Source organism: Lolium perenne, chromosome 1, assembly GCF_019359855.2.
Source record: "Lolium perenne isolate Kyuss_39 chromosome 1, Kyuss_2.0, whole genome shotgun sequence".
NCBI classification, from domain to species: Eukaryota; Viridiplantae; Streptophyta; class Magnoliopsida; order Poales; family Poaceae; genus Lolium; species Lolium perenne.
Window position 1 is genome coordinate 220,263,102 of NC_067244.2, and position 27,470 is coordinate 220,290,571.

General features: G+C 50.0%; 2 protein-coding genes across 7 annotated transcripts in view; both read right to left on the reverse strand.

Annotated features, from left to right (window-relative positions):
• The window catches only part of LOC127327340 (zinc finger CCCH domain-containing protein 36), a 28,063-nt gene extending 5,978 nt beyond the window's left edge, over positions 1–22,085 (reverse strand). For 5 of the 6 annotated variants that reach the window (XR_007868507.2, XR_007868501.2, XR_007868508.2 and 2 more), the window contains exons 1-5: positions 21,705–22,085; positions 19,347–19,533; positions 18,991–19,190; positions 17,558–18,885; positions 17,313–17,474 (exon numbers count right to left, since the gene is read on the reverse strand). Coding sequence is in view for 1 of the 6 variants with exons in the window: in XM_051354117.2 (XP_051210077.1) it covers positions 17,445–17,474; positions 17,558–18,885; positions 18,991–19,190; positions 19,347–19,533; positions 21,705–21,846 (1,887 nt within the window). In the remaining 5 variants the exon portion in view is untranslated. Of the gene's footprint in view, positions 1–17,128; positions 17,475–17,557; positions 18,886–18,990; positions 19,191–19,346; positions 19,534–21,704 lie in introns of those variants that run through there. The other variant, XM_051354117.2, reaches the window with a different exon arrangement.
• LOC127338976 (late embryogenesis abundant protein 31-like) lies at positions 12,589–16,207 on the reverse strand. Its single transcript, XM_071824615.1, has 3 exons — positions 16,118–16,207; positions 15,640–15,737; positions 12,589–15,534 (listed from the first exon to the last, which is right to left on the reverse strand). Exons 1-3 carry the CDS (start codon positions 16,205–16,207, stop codon positions 15,294–15,296), a joined length of 429 nt encoding a protein of 142 aa, XP_071680716.1. The 3' UTR covers positions 12,589–15,293.
• Positions 22,086–27,470: the final 5,385 nt, after the last annotated feature.

A 27,470-nucleotide genomic window follows, 5' to 3' on the forward strand; every position in this document is an offset into this window, starting at 1 on the left:
ACACCATGGAGAAGAAAGAAACCCAACTAGAGGCAAGGAAGGATGGCTTGTGCACCAATGAGTTGAGTTACTACCATGGGTTTTAAGGTGTTGTCTTAGTATGACATCAATGTTAAGGTGCCTTTGGATAGTAAGGCCTCACACTTGCCTTAACCATCTAGCATAGGGTGCCATAAAGGAGTGTATGTCGTCGTTGGGTCTTTGCCACCACCTGATCATCGTTTTGGTCTCTTAGGTTTACAAACAAATCCACCATCTCTCAAGTTCCTACCTTTGTCTCCCTTCTTTGATTTACTTTGTTGTTCTGTTATGGTTGTTGTGGTAAAGGGTAATATGATGGTGTCGTTTGCTTATATCACAAGGAAGGAGAGAATGAATTATGTGGTGAAGGAGAAGGGAGGTGTCACACGAATTAGGGCAGAAGGAGAGTAAATGAGTGCTTGGATGGCCATTTGGGCCCCACGAAAGATGTGTTGTAAAAAGTGGCTCAACTCAAAATGTTTCTTGTTTAAATTGCTTCGTTCTCACAATGTTGAAGGCATCACCCTATGCCTTAACTTAAAATAATAGTTATGGTGGGGTTAGCCTTCTACCCTTGTTGTAGCCCCTCAAAAGACATGTTTATCTTGCATCGTTCTGGACGTGATACACGCATCGGTCTTATTGCAAATATAGAGCATATTATGTAACACAATAGATATGCAGGTGTGGCAGCTGAAGCCAGTTGGTTTGAGTGCGATCACGAAAGTGCCTATAAAACGTGAAAACATGACTTATCGTGATGCCCTTGTAACCGTTTGCCATACATCTGACATGAAAATCGTTTCGGGCCCCCAAAACGTGTGCTAGGGCAAAAAAGCAAAACCGGCAAGTTTTGGCGATGTCCTAGTAATCATTATCGTAATCCAATAGAACCCAGAAACACTGCTATAGGCCTACAGGGCCCACGAAAACGGAACGCGAAAACAATTAATTTTTAGGATGTCCTATAACTATCTAACCCACCGATTGTGTTAACCATCTCGGGACCGAAAACCAGTATGCCGCTTCCCATGTTCGTTGATGGCATCATTCACCTAAATGGAGAACGTCCTACTAAAATTAGTTATCATGATCCACCGGTCCTGAAAATCATCTTACGACCCCAAAACGCTATGCTATAGGCCTATGGACCACATCTCTTGTGCACTTCTATTCCCCTCTATGTCTTTTGTCTTTCACATCTCTTGTGCACTTCTATTCCACAATAAAATGTTGATTCTTCTATTTCCCTCCAATTTGGCTAGAAAAAGAGCGCCCTCCTAGGGAGGTGATGTGTCTCTTGGCTGTTGTGTATACGTGGCACAACCAAGTGCAGCCAGGTCTGACGCGCAACCTCTTGCTACTAGACAAGCAACGATGGTGCACGTCCTTGGTTTTCTCTTTTTTCTAAGATTCAAATTCAAATACGAAAAACAATATAACTTTCGAAGTGTCCAAATTACGATCCATTTTCACCAATGTGCTTGTCGCGTCAACATCTTCAAAACTGGTACCATGTTGCTAGGTTTCGATAAAAAAAAGAACTGCTTTGAGTGCATACGTTGCACCGCCTACAATTCCTAAGGGTTGCCTTCTTGTTCGGCATTGCACTCCCTTCAATCATAGTACATCGAGCAGTGTATTGGCAATGCATAGCCCACACACTGCTTTTTTGTCGTGCGTTTCAATGCCTTTTGTCGCAATGCACCAAGCGGCGGTGCACTGCCTTCCTATTCACCCACACACTGCTTTTTTGTTCTCACTGCCTTTTGTCGCAGTGCACCACACTGCCTAATTATTATGTTTTGTGTTGCACTGTGTGCGTTGCGTGCGTCAGTAGCACTACCTTCCAATATGTAGTCCACCGAGTCGGTAGGCAGTGCAATGACTTCGGGTAGGCAGTACACTTCGTCAGTTGGCAGGGCACTACATCGGTAGCCAGGGCATTGCAGCGATCGGCAAGGCACTGCATCGCTAGACAGGGCATTGCAGCGATCGGCAAGGCGCTGCATCGGTAACCAGGGCATTGCAGCGATCACGAAGGCACTGCATCGGTAGCCAGGGCATTGCATCGATCGTCAAGGCACTGCATCGGTAGCCAGGGCATTGCATCTATCGTCAAGGCCGCGTCAACGTAGTGCACTGCATCGGTAGCGGTAGGCAGGGCATTGCCTTCTCGTAAGCAGTGCACTGTGTCGGTTGCGTCGGTAGGCAAATGCTGCCTCAGGTAACCGAGCACTACGTTGGTACGAAGGGCGCTGCCTTCTCGTAAGCACTGCGCTACGTCAGCTGCGTCGGTAGGCAAGGCACTTCCTTCTCGTAAGCAGTGCACTACGTCGGCTGCGTCGGTAGGCAAGGCACTAATGCCTCGGGAAACACTGCGTCAACGTAGTGCACTGCATCGATAGCCAGGGCATTGCAGTGATCGTCAAGCCACTGCATCGGTAGCCAAGGCACTGCATCGATCGTCAAGGCACTGCATCGGTAGTCGGGGCATTGCATCGATCGTCAAGGCACTGCTGGCTCGGGTAACAGGTGCACTGCGTCAACACAGTGTACTGCATCGGTAGGCAAGGCACTGCCTTCCAATATGTAGTCCACCGAGTCGGTAGGCAGTGCAATGACTTCGGGTAGGCGGTGAAGCCGTCGGGTTAGCGAGAGCCTTTGCATCGGTAGCAGTGGCACCTTTGCGCATCGATCAGCAAGGCGCTGCATCGCTAGACAGGGCATTGCAGCGATCCGCAAGGCGCTGGATCGGTAACCAGGGCATTGCAGCGATCAGCGAGGCACTGCATCGGTAGCCAGGGCATTGCATCGATCGTGAAGGCACTGCATCGGTAGCCAGGGCATTGCATCGATCGTCAAGGCCACGTCAACGTAGTGCACTGCATCGATAGAGGTAGGCAGAGCATTGCCTTCTCGTAAGCAGTGCACTTTGTCGGTTGCGTCGGTAGGCAACTGCTGCCTCAGGTAACCGTGCATTGCGTCCGTAGGAAGGGCGCTGCCTTCTCGTAAGCAGTGCGCTGCGTCAGCTGCGTTGCCAGGCAAGGCATTGCCTTCTCGTAAGCAGTGCACTGCGTCGGTTGCGTCGGTAGGCAAGGCACTAATGTCGGTAACACACTGCGTCAATGTAGTGCACTGCATCGATAGCCAGGGCATTGCAGTGATCGTCAAGCCACTGCATCGGTAGCCAAGGCACTTCATCGATCGTCAAGCCACTGCATCGGTAGCCAAGGCACTTCATCGATCGTCAAGCCACTGCATCGGTAGTAAGGGCATTGCATCGATCGTCAAGGCAGTGCTGGCTCGGGTAACAGGTGCACTGCGTCAACATAGTGTATTGCATCGGTAGGCAAGGCACTGCCTTCCAATATGTAGTCCACCGAGTCGGTAGGCAGTGCAATGACTTCGGGTAGGCGGTACACTTCGTCAGTTGGCAGGGCACTACATCGGTAGCCAGGGCATTGCAGCGATCGGCAAGGCGTTGCATCGCTAGACAGGGCATTGCAGCGATCAGCAAGGCGCTCCATCGGTAACCAGGGCATTGCAGCGATCAGCAAGGCACTGCATCAGTAGCCAAGGCATTGCATCGATCGTCAAGGCACTGCATCGGTAGCCAGGGCATTGCATCGATCGTCAAGGCCACGTCAACGTAGTGCACTGCATAGATAGCGGTAGGCAGGGCATTGCCTTCTCGTAAGCAGTGCACTGTGTCGGTTGCGTCGGTAGGCAACTGCTGCATCAAGTAACCGTGCATTGCGTCCGTAGGAAGGGCGCTGCCTTCTCGTAAGCAGTGCGCTGCGTCAGCTGCATCGGTACGCAAGGCACTGCCTTCTCGTAAGAAGTGCACTACGTCGGTTGCGTCGGTAGGCAAGGCATTAATGCCTCGGGTAACACTACATCAACGTAGTGCACTACATCGATAGCCAGGGCATTGCAGTGATCGTCAAACCACTGCATCGGTAGCCAAAGCACTACATCGATCGTCAAGGCACTACATCGATCATCGAGGCACTGCATCGATCGTCAAGGCACTACATCGATCGTCATGGCACTACTGGCTCAGGTAACAGGTGCACTGCGTCAACGTAGTGTACTGCATCGGTAGGCAAGGCACTGCCTTCTAATATGTAGTCCACCGAGTTGGTAGGCAATGCAATGACTTCGGGTAGGCAGTACACTTTGTCAGTCGGCAGGGCACTACATCGGTAGACAGGGCATTGCAGCGATCGGCAAGGCGCTCCATAGCTAGAAAGGGCATTACAGCGATCGGCAAGGCGCTGCATCGCTAACCAGGGCATTGCAGGCACTGCGTCGGTAGCCAGGGCATTGCATCGATCGTCAAGGCACTTCATCGGTAGCCAAGGCATTGCATCGATCGTCAAGGCCACGTTAACGTAGTGCATTATATCGAAAGCGGTAGGCAGGGCATTGCCTTCTCGTAAGCGATTACCGTGGTTTGTTGCGTCGTAGGAAGCTAACGCCTCAGTGTAACCGTGCATTCGTCCGTAGGAAGGGCGCCGCTTCTCGTAGCGATGCTCGTGTCACCGCATTGGTAGGCAAGGCAATGCCTTCTCGTAAGCAGTACACTGCGTCAGTTGCGTCGGTAGGCAAGGCACTAATGCCGGTAACACTGCGTCAATGTAGTGCACTGCATCGATAGCCAGGGCATTGCAGTGATCGTCAAGCCACTGCATCGGTAGCCAAGGCACTTCATCGATCGTCAAGGCACTGCATCAGTAGTCAGGGCATTGCATCGATCGTCAAGGCACTGCTGGCTCGGGTAACAGGTGCATTGCGTCAACATAGTGTACTGCATCGGTAGGCAAGGCACTGCCTTCCAATATGTAGTCGACCGAGTCGGTAGGCAGTGCAATGACTTCGGGTAGGCGGTAAACTTCGTCAGTTGGCAGGGCACTGCATCGATCAGCAAGGCGCTGCATCGCTAGACAGGGCATTGCAGCGATCCGCAAGGCGCTGGATCGGTAACCAGGGCATTGCAGCGATCAGCGAGGCGCTGCATCGATAGCCAGGGCATTGCAGCGATCAGCGAGGCGCTGCATCGATAGCCAGGGCATTGCATCGATCGTCAAGGCCATGTCAACGTAGTGCACTGCATCGATAGCGGTAGGCAGAGCATTGCCTTCTCGTAAGCAGTGCACTGTGTCGGTTGTGTCGGTAGGCAACTACTGCCTCAGGTAACCGTGCATTGCGTCCGTAGGAAGGGCGCTGCCTTCTCGTAAGCAGTGCGCTACGTCAGCTGCGTTGGTAGGCAAGGCATTGCCTTCTCGTAAGCAATGCACTGCGTCGGTTGCGTCGGTAGGCAAGGCACTAATGCCGGTAACACACTGCGTCAACGTAGTGCTACATCAATAGCCAGGGCATTGCAGTGATCGTCAAGCAACTGCATCGGTAGCCAAGGCACTTCATCGATCGTCAAGGCACTGCATTGGTAGTAAGGGCATTGCATCGATCGTCAAGGCACTGCTGGCTCGGGTAACAGGTGCACTGCGTCAACATAGTGTACTGCATCAGTAGGCAAGGCACTACATTCCAATATGTAGTCCACCGAGTCGGTAGGCAGTGCAATGACTTCGGGTAGGCGGTATACTTCGTCAGTTGGCAGGGCACTGCATCGGTAGCCAGGGCATTGCAGCGATCGGCAAGGCGTTGCATCGCTAGACAGGGCATTGCAGCGATCGGCAAGGCGTTGCATCGCTAGACAGGGCATTGCAGCGATCAGCAAGGCACTGCATCAGTAGCCAAGGCATTGCATCGATTGTCAAGGCACTGCATCGGTAGCCAGGGCATTGCATCGATCGTCAAGGCCACGTCAACGTAGTGCACTGCATCGATAGCGGTAGGCAGGGCATTGCCTTCTCGTAAGCAGTGCACTGTGTCGATTGCGTCGGTAGGCAACTGCTGCCTCAGGTAACCGTGCATTGTGTCCGTAGGAAGGGCGATGCCTTCTCGTAAGCAGTGCGTTGCGTCAGCTGCGTCGGTAGGCAAGGCACTGCCTTCTCGTAAAAAGTGCACTACGTCGGTTGCGTCGGTAGGCAAGGCACTAATGCCTTGGGTAACACTACATCAACGTAGTGCACTACATCGATGGCCAGGGCATTGCAGTGATCGTCAAGCCACTGCATCGGTAGCCAAGGCACTACATCGATCATCAAGGCACTGCATCGATCGTCATGGCACAACTGGCTCGGGTAACAGCTGCACTGCGTCAACGTAGTGTACTGCATCGGTAGGCAAGGCACTGCCTTCCAATATGTAGTCGACCGAGTCGGTAGGCAGTGCAATGACTTCGGGTAGGCGGTAAACTTCGTCAGTTGGCAGGGCACTGCATCGATCAGCAAGGCGCTGCATCGCTAGACAGGGCATTGCAGCGATCCGCAAGGCGCTGGATCGGTAACCAAGGCATTGCAGCGATCAGCGAGGCGCTGCATCGATAGCCAGGGCATTGCATCGATCGTCAAGGCACTGCATGGGTAGCCAGGGCATTGATCGATCATCAAGGCCACGTCAACGTAGTGCACTGCATCGATAGCGGTAGGCAGAGCATTGCCTTCTCGTAAGCAAGGCACTGTGTCGGTTGCGTCGGTAGGCAACTGCTGCCTCAGGTAACCGTGCATTGCGTCCGTAGGAAGGGCGCTGCCTTCTCGTAAGCAGTGCGCTGCGTCAGCTGCGTTGGTAGGCAAGGCATTGCCTTCTCGTAAGCAATGCACTGCGTCGGTTGCGTCGGTAGGCAAGGCACTAATGCCGGTAACACACTGCGTCAACGTAGTGCTACATCAATAGCCTGGGCATTGCAGTGATCGTCAAGCAACTGCATCGGTAGCCAAGGCACTTCATCGATCGTCAAGGCACTGCATTGGTAGTAAGGGCATTGCATCGATCGTCAAGGCACTGCTGGCTCGGGTAACAGGTGCACTGCGTCAACATAGTGTACTGCATCGGTAGGCAAGGCACTACCTTCCAATATGTAGTCCACCGAGTCGGTGGCGATCTGCACCGACTTCGGAGTAGGCGGTATACTTAAATCGTTGGCGAGAACGCGCATCGGTAGCCAGGGCATTGCAGCGATCGGCAAGGCGTTGCATCGCTAGACAGGGCATTGCAGCGATCGGCAATGCGCTGCATCGGTAACCAGGGCATTGCAGCGATCAGCAAGGCACTGCATCAGTAGCCAAGGCATTGCATCGATTGTCAAGGCACTGCATCGGTAGCCAGGGCATTGCATCGATCGTCAAGGCCACGTCAACGTAGTGCACTGCATCGATAACGGTAGGCAGGGCATTGCCTTCTCGTAAGCAGTGCACTGTGTCGATTGCGTCGGTAGGCAACTGCTGCCTCAGGTAACCGTGCATTGTGTCCGTAGGAAGGGCGATGCCTTCTCGTAAGCAGTGCGTTGCGTCAGCTGCGTCGGTAGGCAAGGCACTGCCTTCTCGTAAGAAGTGCACTACGTCGGTTGCGTCGGTAGGCAAGGCACTAATGCCTTGGGTAACACTACATCAACGTAGTGCACTACATCGATAGCCAGGGCATTGCAGTGATCGTCAAGCCACTGCATCGGTAGCCAAGGCACTACATCGATCATCAAGGCACTGCATCGATCGTCATGGCACAACTGGCTCGGGTAACAGCTGCACTGCGTCAACGTAGTGTACTGCATCGGTAGGCAAGGCACTGCCTTCCAATATTTAGTCCACCGAGTCGGTAGGCAGTGCAGACTTCGGGTAGGCAGTACACTTCTTCAGTTGGCAGGGCACTACATCGGTAGCCAAGGCACTGCAGTGATCGTCAAGCCACTGCATCGGTAGCCAAGGCACTGCATCGATCGTCAAGGCACTGCATCGATCGTCGAGGCACTGGCACTGCATCGATCGTCGAGGCACTTCATCAGTAGGCAAGGCACTAATGCCGGTAACACTGCGTCAATGTAGTGCACTGCACCGATAGTCGTGCATTGCGTCCGTAGGAAGGGCATTGCCTTCTTGTAAGCTGTGCGTTGCGTCAGCTGCATCGGTAGGCAAGGCACTGCCTTGTCGTAAGCAGTGCACTGCGTCGGTTGCGTCGGTAGGCAAGGCACTAATGCCTCGGACAACACTGCGTCAACGTAGTGCACTGTATCGATAGCCACGGCATTGCAGTGATCGTCAAGGCACTGCATCGGTAGCCAGAGCATTGCATCGATCGTCAAGGCACTGCTGGCTCGGGTAACAGGTGCACTGCGTCAACATAGTGTACTGCATCGGTAGGCAAGGCACTGCCTTCCAATATGTAGTCCACGGAGTCAGTAGGCAGTGCAATGACTTCTGGTAGGCAGTGCACTACGTCGGTTGCGTCGGTAGGCAAGGCACTAATGCCTCGGGTAACACTGCGTCAACGTAGTGCACTGCATCGATAGCCAGGGCATTGCAGTGATCGTCAAGCCACTGCATCGGTAGCCAAGGCACTGCATCGATCGTCAAGGCACTGCATCGGTAGTCGGGGCATTGCATCGATCGTCAAGGCACTGCTGGCTCGGGTAACAGGTGCACTGCGTCAACACAATGTACTGCATCGGTAAGCAAGGCACTGCCTTCCAATATGTAGTCCACCGAGTCGGTAGGCAGTGCAATGACTTCGGGTAGGCGGTAAACTTCGTCAGTTGGCAGGGCACTGCATCGGTAGCCAGGGCACTGCATCGATCAGCAAGGCGCTGCATCGCTAGACAGGGCATTGCAGCGATTCGCAAGGCGCTGGATCGGTAACCAGGGCATTGCAGCGATCAGCGAGGCGCTGCATCGGTAGCCAGGGCATTGCATCGATCGTGAAGGCACTGCATCGGTAGCCAGGCCATTGCATCGATCGTCAAGGCCACGTCAACGTAGTGCACTGCATCGATAGAGGTAGGCAAAGCATTGCCTTCTCGTAAGCAGTGCACTTTGTCGGTTGCGTCGGTAGGCACCTGCTGCCTCAGGTAACCGTGCATTGCGTCCGTAGGAAGGGCGCTGCCTTGTCGTAAGCAGTGCGCTGCGTCAGCTGCGTTGGTAGGCAAGGCATTGCCTTCTCGTAAGCAGTGCACTGCGTCGGTTGCGTCGGTAGGCAAGGCACTAATGTCGGTAACACACTGCGTCAACGTAGTGCACTGCATCGATAGCCAGGGCATTGCAGTGATCGTCAAGCCACTGCATCGGTAGCCAAGGCACTTCATCGATCGTCAAGCCACTGCATCGGTAGCCAAGGCACTTCATCGATCGTCAAGGCACTGCATCGGTAGTAAGGGCATTGCATCGATCGTCAAGGCACTGCTGGCTCGGGTAACAGTGCGTCAACATAGTGTATTGCATCGGTAGGCAAGGCACTGCCTTCCAATATGTAGTCCACCGAGTCGGTAGGCAGTGCAATGACTTCGGGTAGGCGGTACACTTCGTCAGTTGGCAGGGCACTGCATCGGCAGCCAGGGCATTGCAGCGATCGGCAAGGCGTTGCATAGCTAGACAGGGCATTGCAGCGATCGGCAAGGCGCTGCATCGGTAACCAGGGCATTGCAGCGATCAGCAAGGCACTGCATCAGTAGCCAAGGCACTGCATCGGTAGCCAGGGCATTGCATCGATCGTCAAGGCCACGTCAACGTAGTGCACTGCATCGATAGCGGTAGGCAGGGCATTGCCTTCTCGTAAGCAGTGCACTGTGTCAGTTGCGTCGGTAGGCAACTGCTGCATCAAGTAACCGTGCATTGCGTCCGTAGGAAGGGCGCTGCCTTCTCGTAAGCAGTGCGCTGCGTCAGCTGCGTCGGTAGGCAAGGCACTGCCTTCTCGTAAGAAGTGCACTACGTCGGTTGCGTCGGTAGGCAAGGCACTAATGCCTCGGGTAACACTACATCAACGTAGTGCACTACATCGATAGCCAGGGCATTGCAGTGATCGTCAAAGCACTGCATCGGTAGCCAAAGCACTGGATCGATCGTCAAGGTACTGCATCGATCGTCGAGGCACTGCATCGATCGTCATGGCACTACTGGCTCGGGTAACAGGTGCACTGCGTCAACGTAGTGTACTGCATCGGTAGGCAAGGCACTGCCTTCCAATATGTAGTCCACCGAGTCGGTAGGCAATGCAATGACTTCGGGTAGGCAGTACACTTTGTCAGTCGGCAGGGCATTGCAGCGATCGGCAAGGCGCTCCATAGCTAGACAGGGCATTACAGCGATCGGCAAGGCGCTGCATCGCTAACCAGGGCATTGCAGGCACTGCATCGGTAGCCAGGGCATTGCATCGATCGTCAAGGCACTGCATCGGTAGCCAAGGCATTGCATCGATCGTCAAGGCCACGCCAACGTAGTGCATTGCATCGATAGCGGTAGGCAGGGCATTGCCTTCTCGTAAGCAGTGCACTGTGTCGGTTGCGTCGGTAGGCAACTGCTGCCTCAGGTAACCGTGCATTGCGTCCGTAGGAAGGGCGTTGCCTTCTCGTAAGCAGTGCGCTGTGTCAGCTGCGTTGGTAGGCAAGGCAATGCCTTCTCGTAAGCAGTACACTGCGTCAGTTGCGTCGGTAGGCAAGGCACTAATGCCTCGGGTAACACTGCGTCAACGTAGTGCACTGCATCGATAGCCAGGGCATTGCAGTGATCGTCAAGCCACTGCATCGGTAGCCAAGGCACTTCATCGATCGTCAAGCCACTGCATCGATAGCCAAGGCACTTCATCGATCGTCAAGGCACTGCTGGCTCGGGTAACAGGTGCACTGCGTCAACAGTGTACTGCATCGGTAGGCAAGGCACTGCCTTCCAATATGTAGTCCACCGAGTCGGTAGGAAGTGCAATGACTTCGGGTAGGCGGTAAACTTCGTCAGTTGGCAGGGCACTGCATCGGTAGCCAGGTGTTGCATCGCTAGACAGGGCATTGCAGCGATCTGCAAGGCGCTGGATCGGTAACCAGGGCATTGCAGCGATCAGCGAGGCGCTGCATCGGTAGCCAGGGCATTGCATCGATCGTCAAGGCACTGCATAGGTAGCCAAGGCATTGATCGATCATCAAGGCCACGTCAACGTAGTGCACTGCATCGATAGCGGTAGGCAGAGCATTGCCTTCTCGTAAGCGATTACCTTTGTGTCGGATTGCGTCGGTAGGCAGCTTCGCCTCAGTGCTTAGTGCATTGCGTCGTAAGAAGGGTCTTGCCTTGTCGTAGCGGTGTCTTTGCGTCAGCTGCGTTGGTAGGCAAGGCATTGCCTTCTCGTAAGCAATGCACTGCGTCGGTTGCGTCGGTAGGCAAGGCACTAATGCCGGTAACACACTGCGTCAACGTAGTGCTGCATCAATAGCCAGGGCATTGCAGTGATCGTCAAGCAACTGCATCGGTAGCCAAGGCACTTCATCGATCGTCAAGGCACTGCATCGGTAGTAAGGGCATTGCATCGATCGTCAAGGCACTACTGGCTCGGGTAACAGGTGCACTGCGTCAACGTAGTGTACTGCATCGGTAGGCAAGGCACTGCCTTCCAATATGTAATCCACCGAGTCGGTAGGCAATGCAATGACTTCGGGTAGGCAGTACACTTTGTCAGTCGGCAGGGCATTGCAGCGATCGGCAAGGCGCTCCATAGCTAGACAGGGCATTACAGCGATCGGCAAGGCGCTGCATCGCTAACCAGGGCATTGCAGGCACTGCATCGGTAGCCAGGGCATTGCATCGATCGTCAAGGCACTGCATCGGTAGCCAAGGCATTGCATCGATCGTCAAGGCCACGCCAACGTAGTGCATTGCATCGATAGCGGTAGGCAGGGCATTGCCTTCTCGTAAGCAGTGCACTGTGTCGGTTGCGTCGGTAGGCAACTGCTGCCTCAGGTAACCGTGCATTGCGTCCGTAGGAAGGGCGCTGCCTTCTCGTAAGCAGTGCGCTGTGTCAGCTGCGTTGGTAGGCAAGGCAATGCCTTCTCGTAAGCAGTACACTGCGTCAGTTGCGTCGGTAGGCAAGGCACTAATGCCGGTAACACTGCGTCAATGTAGTGCACTGCATCGATAGCCAGGGCACTGCAGTGATCGTCAAGCCACTGCATCGGTAGCCAAGGCACTTCATCGATCGTCAAGGCACTGCATCAGTAGTCAGGGCATTGCATCGATCGTCAAGGCACTGCTGGCTCGGGTAACAGGTGCACTGCGTCAACAGTGTACTGCATCGGTAGGCAAGGCACTGCCTTCCAATATGTAGTCCACCGAGTCGGTAGGTAGTGCAATGACTTCGGGTAGGCGGTAAACTTCGTCAGTTGGCAGGGCACTGCATCGGTAGCCAGGGCACTGCATCGGTAGCCAGGTGTTGCATCGCTAGACAGGGCATTGCAGCGATCTGCAAGGCGCTGGATCGGTAACCAGGGCATTGCAGCGATCAGCGAGGCGCTGCATCGGTAGCCAGGGCATTGCATCGATCGTCAAGGCACTGCATAGGTAGCCAGGGCATTGATCGATCATCAAGGCCACGTCAACGTAGTGCACTGCATCGATAGCGGTAGGCAGAGCATTGCCTTCTCGTGGCGATTACCTTTGTATCGGTTGCGTCGATGAGCAAGCTCTTGCCTCAGGTAACCGTGCATTGCGTCCGTAAGAAGGGTGCTGCCTTGTCGTAAGCAGTGTGCTGCGTCAGCTGCGTTGGTAGGCAAGGCATTGCCTTCTCGTAAGCAATGCACTGCGTCGGTTGCGTCGGTAGGCAAGGCACTAATGCCGGTAACACACTGCGTCAACGTAGTGCTGCATCAATAGCCAGGGCATTGCAGTGATCGTCAAGCAACTGCATCGGTAGCCAAGGCACTTCATCGATCGTCAAGGCACTGCATCGGTAGTAAGGGCATTGCATCGATCGTCAAGGCACTGCTGGCTCGGGTAACAGGTGCACTGCGTCAACATAGTGTACTGCATCGGTAGGCAAGGCACTGCCTTCCAATATGTAGTCCACCGAGTCGGTAGGCAGTGCAATGACTTCGGGTAGGCGGTATACTTCGTCAGTTGGCAGGGCACTACATCGGTAGCCAGGGCATTGCAGCGATCGGCAAGGCGTTGCATCGCTAGACAGGGCATTGCAGCGATCGGCAAGGCGCTGCATCGGTAACCAGGGCATTGCAGCGATCAGCAAGGCACTGCATCAGTAGCCAAGGCATTGCATCGATCGTCAAGGCAGTGCATCGATAGCCAGGGCATTGCATCGATCGTCAAGGCCACGTCAACGTAGTGCACTGCATCGATAGCGGTAGGCAGGGCATTGCCTTCTCGTAAGCCGTGCACTGTGTCGATTACGTCGGTAGGCAACTGCTGCCTCAGGTAACCGTGCATTGTGTCCGTAGGAAGGGCGCTGCCTTCTCGTAAGCAGTACGCTGTGTCGGTTGCGTCGGTAGGCAAGGCACTAATGCCTCGGATAACACTGCGTCAACGTAGTGCACTGCATCGATAGCCACGACATTGCAGTGATCGTCAAGGCACTGCATCGGTAGCCAAGGCACTGCATCGATCGTCAAGGCACTGCATTGGTAGCCAGGGCATTGCATCGATCGTCAAGGCACTGCTGGCTCGGGTAACAGGTGCACTGCGTCAACGTAGTGTACTGCATCGGTAGGCAAGGCACTGCCTTCCAATATGTAGTCCACGGAGTCAGTAGGCAGTGCAATGACTTCTGGTAGGCAGTACACTTCGTTAGTTGGCAGGGCACTGCATCGGTAGCCAAGGCATTGCAGCAATCGGCAAGGCGCTGCATCGCTAGACAGGGCATTGCAGCGATCGGCAAGGCGCTGCATCGGTAACCAGGGCATTGCAGCGATCGGCAAGGCGCTTTATCAGCAACCAGGGCATTGCAGCGATCGGCAAGGCACTGCATCGATAGCCAGGGCATTGCATCGATTGTCAAGGCACTACATCGATAGCCAGGGCATTGCATCGTCTAGGCCGCGTCATCGTAGTGCACTGCATCGGTAGCGGTAGGCAGCGCATTGCCTTCTCGTAAGTAGTGCATTGTGTCGGTTGCGTCGGTAGGCAACTGCTGCCTCAGATAACCGTGCACTGCGTCTGCGGTAGGAAGGGCGTTGCCTTCTCGTAAGCAGCGCGCTGCGTTAGCTGCGTCGGTAGGCAAGGCACTGCCTTCTCGTAAGCAGTGCACTGCGTCGGTTGCGTCGGTAGGCAAGGCACTAATGCCTCGGGTAACACTGCGTCAACGTAGTGCACTGCATCGATAGCCAGGGCATTGCAGTGATCGTCAAGGCACTGCATCGGTAGCCAAGGCACTGCATCGGTAGCCAAGGCACTGCGTCGATCGTCAAGCCACTATTGGCTCAGGTGTACTGCATCGGTAGGCAAGGCACTGCCTTCTCGTAAGCAGTGCACTGTGTCGGTCACTACTTGTACATGTGTTGTTTTACTTGAATAGTACAAAGCGCACACGAGGCGGGTGAGTGCAAGCCCGACAGGGCATCGCATGTGTCGAGCAACCCGAGCTAGGATGGTATGCTACTGTGTGACGCGTGGCGTCATGCCTACACCGCCGCACTCGGGCCGGTCGCGCGGTAAGGGCACGATCTCCCTAGTCGTGGTCATCTCTCTCAATCAAAATTCAAAACGCAATGGGTTATGTAGACATTGCATTTAAGATGATACTTCACGAAACGGAATGAATAACAACGACATTACACTTCAAACAAATTGAACAATGTAAATTCATTAGCGAAGGAAGTCCACGGTTCTCGATAGGGAATCCCGTGGAGAGCGGACCTTGTGATCTCTTGACAGGCACCAGGAAGAAGTCATTGTCCACCTCCATGGTGTCCTTCCCTTTTGCGATCACCTCCTTCCGCATCTTGGACATGCGGGGATCGTCGGAGTCCCCAATCTCCGTCTCCAACACTCCGTCCTTGAACATCTTCACGCAGACCTCGTTCATCTGGAACGCCTCAAAGTGCACGTCCCCGGAGTTGTCGTCTCCGACCTCCAGCTTCACCACGGCGGTGACCCACTCTGGGATCCCGCCCTCCGCCTGCAGCTGAGCGGCCTAAACCACCTCGCGGTTGGACATGGTATACTCGACCGTCTCGCTGGCCTTCCTCCCGACCGCATGCATGAACACCAGCCCCACCCGACGCATCCCAAGCCCACGACGATCGCATCTACGCGGGGCCTTGGTGCGCGCTCCGGCGTCGCTGTACGTCTCCGCCTGCACCACACTCACCACGTTTGCGTGCTCCATCGGCTTGTCATCCGCCAGCTTCGTCGTCACGTCCTGCGCACGTATTATACAAATCAAACAGCCTATCTAGCTAACCGAAGGGAACGAATGAGCATACAGTGTACATGTCGCGCGCGTAATAAGGTATGTACCGTGAGCACGTCGTCGATGGTGATCTTGTCCTCGTCGCGCTCAGCCCATGCGTTGGCGCTGGCCACGACCCACGCCTGGTCGGCGAGGCCACTGGGCATGACCCGTCCTCCCCTTGCGTCTACGTCTCCGCGATGTAGATGGCTGCCGCGTCGGCCTCCTCCACGGGCCGCTCGCCAGCGGAGAGCGTCGCCTCACCTTAGTCGTATCTAATCCTCCTCGGCGACCTGCTGCTGGTGCAGCTGCTCCATCATCGCCTGGTCAGCCACGAAGTACTACCCGATGACCTGCCCCGCGATGAACTCCGTGACAACACGGCCACCAGGCACGGCGGTCTGGGTGACGGTGATGCCCTTCGTGATGGCGGCGAAGCGAGCCTAGCCGGCGTGCACGGCGCCGACGGCCTGGTTGTAGGCGGCTTAGGTAGTACACTTCATCAGTTGGCAAGGCACTACATCAGTAGCCATGGCGCTGCAGCGATCGGCAAAGCGCTGCAGCGATCGGCAAGGCGCCGCATCGGTAGCCAGGGCAATGCAGCGATCGGCAAGGCACCGCATCGGTAGCCAGGGCAATGCAGCGATCGTCAAGGCACCGCATCGGTAGCCAGGGCATTGCATTGATCGTCAAGGCATTGCATCGGTAGCCAAGGCATTGCATTTATCGTCAAGGCACTGTTGCCTCGGGTAACAGGTGCACTGCGTCAACATAGTGCACTGCATCGGATAGGCAGGGCATTGCCTTCTCGTAAGCAGTGCACTGTGTCGGTTGCGTCGGTAGGCAACTGCTGCCTCAGGTAACCGTGCACTGCATCGGTAGGAAGGGCACTGCCTTCTCGTAAGCAGCGCATTGCGTCGGTTACGTCGGTAGGCAAGGCACTGCCTTCTCGTAAGCAGTGCACTGCGTTAGTTGGCAAGGCACTGCTGCCTCGGGTAACAGGTGCACTGCGTCAACATAGTGCACTGCACCGGAGAACCAACCTGAGGCTGGGTGGTTAGGAGGGTGGTTGTACCCCCCAGCCCACCAGAGATCAAACCCCAGGTTTGACATCTACGTCTCATAAAGGCGGAATATTCATTCAGTGGGAAGCGACGTTTCCGTCGACAGCGAGGCATCTGTGGTGAGTTTGTCATTTTCAAGATCCAATCCGTACGTGTGTTCGTTCATATGGGTGACTGTATGCGCGTGTATGTGAGCGTCCGCGTTTTTATTGTGGGCATTGCATCAATCATCAAGACACTACATCGGTACCTAGGGCATTGCATCGATCGTCAAGGCACTGCATCGGTAGTCAGGGCATTTCATCGATCGTCAAGGCACTGCTGCCTCGGGTAACAGGTGCACTGCGTCAACGTAATGCCCTGCATCGGTAGGCAAGGCAGTGCATTGTGTTGGCTGCGTCGGTAGACAACTGCTTCCTTAGGTAACCATACACTGCATGCACTGCGTCGGTTGGGTCGGTAGGCAAGGCACAATTTTGCACTTGACTACTTGTACATGTGTTGTTTTACTTGAATAGTACAAAGCGCACACAAGGCGGTTGAGTGCAAGCGCGGCAAGGTATCGCATGTGTCGAGCAACCCGAGCTAGGATGGTATGCTATTGTGCGACGTGTGGCGTCATGCCTGCACGGCCGCACTCGGGCCGGTCGCACGGTACGGGCACTCTCCCTAGCCGTGCTCATCTCCCTCAATCAAAATTCAAAAGGCAATGGGTTATGTAGACATTGCATCATGATACTTCACCAAACAGAATGGATAACAACTTGCACTTCAAACAGATTGAACAATATAATACTATCACTCCATATACTAACCGCACATGCAGTTAAGATTCTAGATCTGCTGCAGCAGACATTATTTCATCTACAGGCAGACATCAAATTCACCATATTAAGTACTACTACAGAGTCTAGACTAAGTCTACAAACCAGCCAGGGTCAGGCAACAGAATACCTTACTAGGAAATATCTACTATGCCCACAAAAACTGATCGGGTCTAACAACATTGCACTGTAGATTAATCACATTGGAAAGGCATCTGGCTGAAACCCCATGTCTATGGTGGTGTAGCTCATAATTTGGATCTCATTTCATACGATGCTTATCAACATATGCCTGTGAGGAAAGAAATAGACAGGAATCAATCATAGGAAGATTAACGGTTGTGTGTGTCATTGAAGTGCATATTCAAGTTTTACCTTCACAAGTTTTTCAATCTTTGTTCCAGCCATGGTTATATAATCAGTTATCAATTCTTTAGTAGCTGGTACTTGATGCAGCTCAACTGAAGCAAGAACTTTATCGACGGATTTTTTCACTATCAGTTTATGAGCATCTTTATTCAGATTGCCTTCTTTCCAAAATGGTTTCAGCAACTCCTTCACATGTTCTGCCAAATGAAAACGAAAATCTCTTGTTTTCTCAGTAATTGCTGCATCATTTTCTCTTTCAGAAGCTTTCACCATAGTATCACCATCCAGACCAGAGCGTTCCCTATCAGGTGCAACAAGGCCTGCAAACTCATTTGACCCTTTGGCTGACATATTCCTTGCCAATTTGTCATCGTAATTCATTGACTTGTTGGTATCTCCATCTATAACAACATTCCCAGTAGTGTGCTGACTTGAAGTGCTGCAAGATATGTTCGAGGACTTGAGAATATTAATACCTTTAACTTTGGAAAGGTCCATACTGTCAACAAGCGGGTCATATTGACTATATGAAGGTGATGTGCTGCCAGGAAAATCAACAAGAGGTACAAAAGGCACTGAAGTTATCCAAGGCTCGTCCTTGATTGGGGAAAGTTGCCCAGGTTGAGGTGAACTGCTTCCAAGTAAAGCAGGCCTAGATGTACCACAGCCCTTGTCAAATATAACATCTTTATGGAGACCAACCTTCTCGATACCAGGTGTTAACTGATGGAGGGACGGCATTCCTAGGTGAGCAGTTGCTCGGAAAGGTTGACTACCCAAGGAATAATCAGAGCTATTGTGGACCGGATTTCTGAACCCTGTTGTACTATTTGAACTGTATGAGGCAAGGCTTGACCTTTGGAGATAGTCAAACGGTCGATACCGATAATCAGGATGTACCGGGTGCACTTCAAGGTAAGGTCCTGATATATGAGAATCACTTAGGCTGCTTGCTTTGGCAGCATCTGACAGCAGCTTTCCTCCATCTAAATGCAATCTGGGTAAGGTTCCCCTACCATCCAAGTAGCTATCAGAAGGCAAACTAGCATGGCGTCCCATGAAGTAAGGTTCATGATTCTTCTCTTGAACTATTGGGATCTGCACCAGCTCATTTACAGGAGGGGTAGGCTTTGCAGTCCATAAATCATCAGTTCTGCAAGAACTCTCCTCTGAAACCTTGGGGGTCGGCGAGTTATGTGCCACCACCCTATGATCTTCGCCATAAGACTGAATGAGGGTCCTATATAGCCCATGTTTCGACGAAGCAGCAAAGTTCTCGAAGTGTGGATCTTTCAAATTGGATAAACATTGTGCTTCAGATCCTTCTTCAGACCCTGAGCACGGATGGGAGCAACCAGAAGTCCTTAGATTTACGGAGCAATCAAAAGTTTGTGGCTGCAAGATATTTTTAAAGATTATCCTATATAAAAAGCTCATACCTCTATGTTTTCCAGTACCAACTGGTGCAAGTGAACCAGCCTTTTCTTCTTCACTCCGCAGGTTACCAAAACCAGGACCCTCTCTTTCATGACGAAAAGCGCACTTCTTTCCTCTCTTGCAATGGCCTTGAGCGTAAAAGGTACATATAGGGGTTTTGGTTTTGCTCCTCAGGTCTCCAACAGGAGATGAGCTACTAAATCTAGGTTGTAAAATAGGTTTAGTGAATTAGTGAACCAAATGATTGTTTAAGTTTAAGTAAGTAAAAGAGTGGCAAACACCACAGAAAAGATGGAAATACTGTTCGAAGGTTTAAAATTCCTAGTGCACACAAGAGTAGCAAGAATAATGGATGTACCTCAAAGCATTGGAATCTGGCAGTTTCTGTGATCCATGCGTATCATGCAGATAAAGACCTCCTGTTTTAGAAGTAGCTTCAATATCAGGACGTAGAAGATTGCCATTGGCAGCTTTCTTCAGAAATTTGACATTGTTATGAGGCTGCAGTGTTGGTTTCTTCTCAGCAGTAGTCACTCCAATAAAACCTAGATAATGCATGTTTACTATAAGATCCAAGTTGCAACATAATACAACATATTCATCACACTGATCTTTAGAGAAGAATTCTACCTATATTTACCTTATATTTGTGTTATCCATTCTATATTCTACCAGTCAGCTAAAACACTTAAATCTCAAACAAACTGTTCACCACTCCAAATAGCTGAATCCCGATACTGTTGACCATCTCACCTAAAGGATTTTTTTCATTCCAGCAGGCTGCAAAGCAGCTATACCATTACATAAATCAAATCACTGACTGAGAATCGTTCAGCGCAAGAATTCCCAGGTAAGAAACAAAATTTGATTTAATATCCTTATGATTGGCTCCAGAACCAACTAATGTCGACTCTTGACTTTGGGATTTCAGTGTTTATTTCCAGTTTTAACGAACCCCAGAAGCTGAAACACTTTAATTTTCAGGAAATTTGAGTTTTGAGCAAACAATAAATGGACACAGGCGATAGTTTAATCATAGGATATTGGATATAATAGTCCCAGATAAAAACAGTGTAGGGTATTAACTCGACCATGGCGGAACCAATGATGAGTAAATATGATCGAACTCGAAGGACATGTCAAACAAACCAGACAGTCATAGCTGATAGCATGATACAGGCCAAATTTGGTTTGTAAATGTTATGGATGTATTGGACAAGGAAAGGAGCAGTAGTCACTTGGACAAGCTGTTTTTGGAGTTTGTGGAGTTCAAGTTGGCAAAAGAGTGATGGCACACAGGGAGTCCAAGTGAAAGGACAAGTACTTATCGCAACAATAGAAGGAAGAGAATTAGGAAAGGTTACAGGAAATTATAGGAAGACAACGTATTATATAATAGAAAGGTCTGCGGGATCTAATCGAGCTAGGTCTTTCTTCCTCTTCTACTCAAAGGTTGACAACAATACACTTCACACTATACAATTTTCATGATTCCAAGACAAGTCTTTCCTGCTGTAAAGCGAAGGCCATTAGACTTGTCCATTTCATCCTTATATTTGTGAATCACGAGGTTAAGGCACAAACTAATCAAATGTACATCAAAATACGTCTCGAGACGGACCTATGACTCATAACTTGCCATGCAAATCTGTTTCATACCAGTATCCAAGCCTGGCCAGTGGCCAACCTTACTCATCTTGAGCAACAAGTTGGACAGTCCTTCCTCAGAAGCAGTAATCACAAAATTAGCACAAGGGCGCATATTGCGCCAAGAGGACACAGGACACTTCATCATATTTTCCAAATGGTCGATTTGAGGGGCAACCAAATATTCTACACTCCTACAAAAAAATTATCAAATTGAGGATTTGCCTCAACAATTGCCGAGTTAAGCCGTTGGTTAACGAAGCGATAAAAAAGGAATCTAAACCATTAAATCTTCCATGAAGGATGGATTTTAAAACCACTCATCTACACTTACGTCACGCAACGTCACAACCATTAAATCTTCCATGAAGGATGGGTTTTTAAACCACTCGTCTACACTTATGTCATGCAACGTCACAACCAACTGCCCTAGATCCACGCTATGGCGTAATCTAGATGATATATACACAAACGACAACAAACTGCCTCAAACACGACACATATCACTTCACTGCACAATGCTTGGCTCTACCATAGTAGAGCTGCATCAAGCTACCATCTAGTTGCTGCTATACTGCATCAGCAGCTACATCACGACAAACACGCTTTAGCTTGTCGTTGTATGGCAACTAAGAGTACCTACAGCATCATAAACACAGACCAACACAAGCCATCAAGTCAAACCATACTCAGCAGCAATACTTCATCATAACCCATTTATCCAAACAGCATAGCAGTGTCGGTACCATAAACACGCACGACAGGCTACTATAGCGCAAGCACTAAAGGCTCGGTTCGACAGCTCCAAACCCTACATAACGGTATGTCGGATTTCTGGCCTTCTACAAGAAGCTCCAGACCCTATCCAGCACTCCTTCCACACAACCTAGCAAGTACCAATAATCAACCACATAAAAGGTGCGCCTTTTCCCTATTGGATCTCATATCCGAGTCTTGCCTACATAGATCTACGCGTCTCAAAGCAATCACGCAGCACAACCAGAAGTACAAGCAGCATATGAAACCGAAAAAGCATGCATGTAGAGGACGATCAGGGCGCTGGTTATACCGCAAGAGCCGTTGCCGATTGCCGCGCTCCTAGCCCTCTTCAGCCCCACCGGCCGCCCCGCCGCCTCCTCCGGCGGCTCCATCTCCGCATCCGCGATCTCCTTCTTCTGCAACCCGCCGACGGGGCCGGAGGCGCTCGCCATCCGGAGGCTACGCTGCTGTGGCGACGGCGGCAGGGGTTTGGTGGAGGGAGGGAGTGGCGGCGGCGATGTGCGTGGGTGGGGATGAGGGATTGGGGGCAAAACCTTGCCGGCCGCTTCAGTTACTTGGCCCTCGCCTGTCTGCTCTGTCTCGCACTTGGATCGCCACGGCAGCAAGTCGCCTCTATATGGGGGCCTGCCTGCCGCGGCGCCGCCTGCGCCGCTTGGGTGTCCGTTACTCCAAATCCGGAGAACCCGGTGGTATATTTTTGAGCACAGTCATGATTCCATCGATTGCCTATGACATGAAAAGACATGAAACACACAAATGAGTCAAGTCCTTTCAAAGACCGAGCACAACACAAACATTATGATTGTAGTTGTGTATACTTGCCCACACTGATTTAAGTTGGGTCTACAAATCACCATATTTCTCCTATGTCGATTCTATATATACAAGGTTGTGCACATATGCAGGAATATCAAAGGATACGACTGAATTTTTGTTTGTTGAATCCGAATGCAGATCGGATAGTAGCGGATGCGGATTCGGATAAAGATAAATTCTTGGAACACCTGGTATAATGTTGGCACCGTGAAAAGTGTAGTCGTCTACACATGTCCACACCACCATGGAGACACCCTTAAATATGGTCCATTGAAGGCTAGACGGATGAAACTAAGATCAAACAAATCACCATGTACCTTTTCTTGCCGATTGTGCGTTCACGATATAGTTGGTCCTCCTTTTTAGGAATGATGATGGCATTGAATATTATATTACCGCATAAAGAGCGGGCATAGAGCTTATGATGTTAGGTGGTGTATGGAGCTAGGATAGTCCATTGATACGATGAAAGGTAAAACGTTGTCTCAAAGGTTTGCTAGGTTGATTAAATAAAGAATAGCGATATGAATTCCCATGATACTTTGGCGTCGCGGGGATTCAGTAGGGTTCCATCGATGTCATGGTCCTCAAACTTGCAATAAAACGTACTATATTATCCTATTTAGGTTAGTCCATATGCGTTAGAGATAGTTTAACATTTAATAACTTAAAATACCGTTGAAGTACATGTATGTACCTGAACTAAAACACATCCTATTCCTAAGAAATAATATTAAGCAATAATTGCCTTGCGTATCATCCAAATCCGCACATACTAGCACGTGATTGTGAGGCGACTAACAACTAGCTTGGAAGCTAGCACCCATCTCGGCGACGGTCATCCCCGTTGGACATGCAGGTAGGGCATGAGATGAGGCACATGGACTACATATTAGGCAAGCTGCACACACACACAAAAAAGGCGATGTGAGTGTTACGCGTGCCACCTTGTGCTAGATCCTCACACTTTGTATTATCCAGGATTGTAGGAATCAAGGATACAATTGTCACACTCAGAGGATGAATTTAACGAACGAGTTCCTGAGAAGGGAGAAGAGATGGTTTCAGCTAGGGAAACTATTGTTTAGATTACTATTTGATGTCCATGATCAGCTACAAATGTGGCTTGTATACCTTGCTTTACTCCTGAGTTGGGACAATGTTGCGTTCATGGGCTTGTTTTCTTGCAGCCTTATGTGCTTCTCTGATTTATGGGGCTTCCCATGAACTCCCATTATTTTGGTGTCTAACCCAAGGAACATGAAAATCCTATTTTGCCTATTTATAATTTGAGGAAATTTTCAGAGGTTAGTTAATTTGGGAAAATATAGCGTCAATATTTTTGGATAGTAAAGAGTACGAGACGAAACCGGGAGCTGGAACCCACAGGAGGAAATGGAGCCCCCATGACGCTCGCTCCCCTCCAGCATCCTATCAACTTCAATGCTTCATTGTTGGCTCCACCTTGACCTAAAACATACTACATATATCCTTGTTTTGGTACTTTTCTAAGAAAAATGGCTCTACGAGGTGAATTAAAGATAGAAGTATAGGGATTTGTAGCAGAAAAAATCGTCATAGGTAGCGAAGACCAAATCTACGGAAATGCAAGTAAAAAAGATTGGATCTAGAAAGTTATCACCGAGCCAAAGTGGAAGGACTCGAGGACGACTTTAACGTGGCGATCTCCGCACCTAGGCATATCCCTCACATACTCGAGGATTCAAGGAGTTGTGCCCTAGAGGCAATAATAATAAAAGTTATTTATTATCTATACCTCCATGTTTATTATTAAGTTTATCTTTTATGCTATAACTATTGTGTTCCTTGGATATGAGTCGAAGAAAAGCTCACAAACACGTGTAGACTGTAGAGAGATAAATAAGAAAGAAAAGATCCTAGTCTTGCCTCTAAATATGACTAGCTCATTTATTGTTAGATGGTCAAGTTTCTCCAATCCAAAGATATGAGAGCTTAATGATTTAAGAATGGAATTTGTTCATCCCGGAGAAGGAGATAAATGATTGGGACTTGTTGGTATTGTGATGTGAAGATAACATGGGTTTGCGCACACACCATGTGACAAGATATCATCAATATACACCAAACGAGAAAAGAGTAATTAATATGGGTCACGGTTAACATGTATTGTGGTCAAACACTTAATTCACGGTAATACCAAGGTCTCGCCTTGGGTTATTAAAATATCGTGAAACAAGGGATTAACATATGTATCAGCGTGAAAGGTTTGTTTCATAACATGTTCGAGTATGCAACGGAGCCATCGTTAGCGTTGAGGTCCCAATGTTGGTTATATATTGATCTGAAGGTGTTCGGACTCATGACTATGCATTACAGAACCTATCGGGTCACACTCTTAAGATGGAGAGTTCCCTTTATTGTATGTGGTTGAGATAAGTTGTTCGGAATAGTTCCGCCAAATTACGGAATTTTATTTTATGATTAAGGGATAAACTATTGGAATCACTCTTTTTTTAACATGGATAGGGTCCGAAGACCCTAGAAGCTGCTTGTATTAACGAGGCGGTGAGTACAATTTACAGAAAACCCCCTACAGAACAGGGAAATTTTGGATAAGGACTGAGTTTTTACATAAAAGACCCCAGAAAGATTATGGGAAAGGCAATCGGGTCCTTCCAGCTCTGCACCGCGTCTGAAGGTCGTCATCGAGTTGCTTCGCCACAGAACGGACACCGGCGCCGGGGACGAACCACTTGGTCCGTCGTCGTGGCTGGAGCCGAAGATCTTCCCCTCGGATTTCTTGGTCTCTGGGAAGTACAGGTTGAGGAGGGTCGCCTTTCGACCATAAGATGCAGAGGCAGGGCGGTGGTAGCCACCGGCTTCGGTCCTCCGCTGAAGAGCTCCTGAATCTTGACCATACAAGATCGATGACCAACCCGTGGTCACCGTGTGATAGTGATACGCGTGAAGCACACGTCCGTTGGGAACCCCAAGAGGAAGGTGTGATGCGTACAGCAGCAAGTTTTCCCTCAGTAAGAAACCAAGGTTATCGAACCAGTAGGAGTCAAGAAGCACGTGAAGGTTGATGGTGGCGGAGTGTAGTGCGGCGCAACACCAGGGATTCCGGCGCCAACGTGGAACCTGCACAACACAATCAAAGTACTTTGCTCCAACGTAACAGTGAGGTTGTCAATCTCACCGGCTTGCTGTAAACAGAGGATTAGATGTATAGTGTGGAAGATGATGTTTGCGAAGAACAATAAAGCACAATATTTGCAGTAGATTGTATTCGATGTAAAAGAATGGACCGGGGTCCACAGTTCACTAGTGGTGTCTCTCCAATAAGAAATAGCATGTTGGGTGAACAAATTACAGTTGGGCAATTGACAAATAAAGAGGACATAACAATGCACATACATATCATGATGAGTAGTGTGAAATTCAATTGGGCATTACGACAAAGTACATAGACCGCTATCCAGCATGCATCTATGCCTAAAAAGTCCACCTTCAGGTTAGCATCCGCACCCCTTCCAGTATTAAGTTGCAAACAACAGACAATTGCATTAAGTATGGTGCGTAATGTAATCAACACAAATATCCTTAGACAAAGCATTGATGTTTTATCCCTAGTGGCAACAGCACATCACAACCTTAGAACTTTCTGTCACTGTCCCAGATTAAATGGAGGCATGAACCCACTATCGAGCATAAATACTCCCTCCTGGAGTCACAAGTATCAACTTGGTCAGAGCCTCTACTAGCAACGGAGAGCATGCAAGATCATAAACAACACGTATATGATAGATTGATAATCAACATAACATAGTATTCCATATTCATCCGATCCCAACAAACACAACATGTAGCATTATAAATAGATGATCTTGATCATGATAGGCAGCTCACAAGATCGAACAATGATAGCACATGAGGAGAAGACAACCATCTAGCTACTGCTATGGACCCATAGTCCAGGGGTGATGTAATGTCCCAGGTTTAGAGACGATCGAGGGGTAGATTTTAGAAAGGGATGTGCATTGCATAGTAAATTCTGGGGAAATTTCGCGCTTTTAAACAAAAACTGCATCGAAGGGGGACAAGTTTCTCTCTCGACACCTTACAGGGTTAGGGTTTCGAGAGTGCGACAAACTTGCATCTCACTTCACTAGTTTAGGGTTTTGACAAGAGAGGGGAGAGTTTGCATGATTGGATTCTAAATGAAGTGACATGGTTGAATACAAACCAATGTTGAATTTGAATTTTCAAATTCAAACATTAAATAATTACCTAAATAATTCAATTGAGGAAATTCATTAAGTAAACAGTCAATAATAAACAAGATGAATAATTATAATAAAGTAAAGCTCATTAGAGAAAACTTTGAGCTTTATTGATCATCACACAATATACATTGTCATTACAATATTCATAAGAGAAAATAAAATGAATTACAACACATTACAAGAATTGTTGAAATTGAAAAATACAAGAAAATGAAAAGAAAAATACAAGTAAGGACCTAGTCTAAATTCTACAAGATCATCTTCACTTGATCTTGGATTTGATGAACTCACTGTCCAATGTGATCAATTGATAATTCCTGTACATAAACACAACAAATAGAAGTTATGCCAAGTGGCATAGCCACTTGGCAGGTTAAAAAGAAATGGAAAATTATGGATATGGATCAGCTCTGCCGAGCTGATCATCTCCAAACCAAGTTCAGAGTATCAGGTGCACACACACACAGCCACACTACTCACCAGGCCGTGTGCATGCTCAACAGCACACCCAGTCAGGGAGAGTCACCAAAGTGACCAGGCCAAGCTGTCGACCAGAGAGAGCAAGAGGGCATCATATATAACCTTTTTGAGCCAAACCCTAGCTCATTCATCGGCAGGCATCTTGGTAAGTCATCAGCAAACAAGAACACTTAGAACAGGAAGAACACATAGCCAGAATTTCATCCAGGAACAGCTCAAGCAAAGAACTGTTTCTGTTGAGAAGTAAACCATGGAGTAGATCAAGCACAAGCCACAAGGAGGAGCAGGGCAAGCCAAGAAAGCAGACAGAAGCAAAACCTCTACACCAACACACCATTTTCTAGGAGCCGGAGTGAGGTATAAACAGATCAACCCGAGCAAAACCAAGTTTTGCTCATAAATAAGCATACAATGCATCACGGGAACACGAAGGGTAGAATACCCAGATTGTATCATCATACGGCTACCAAGTCGGTTGGTGCAAGCAAAAA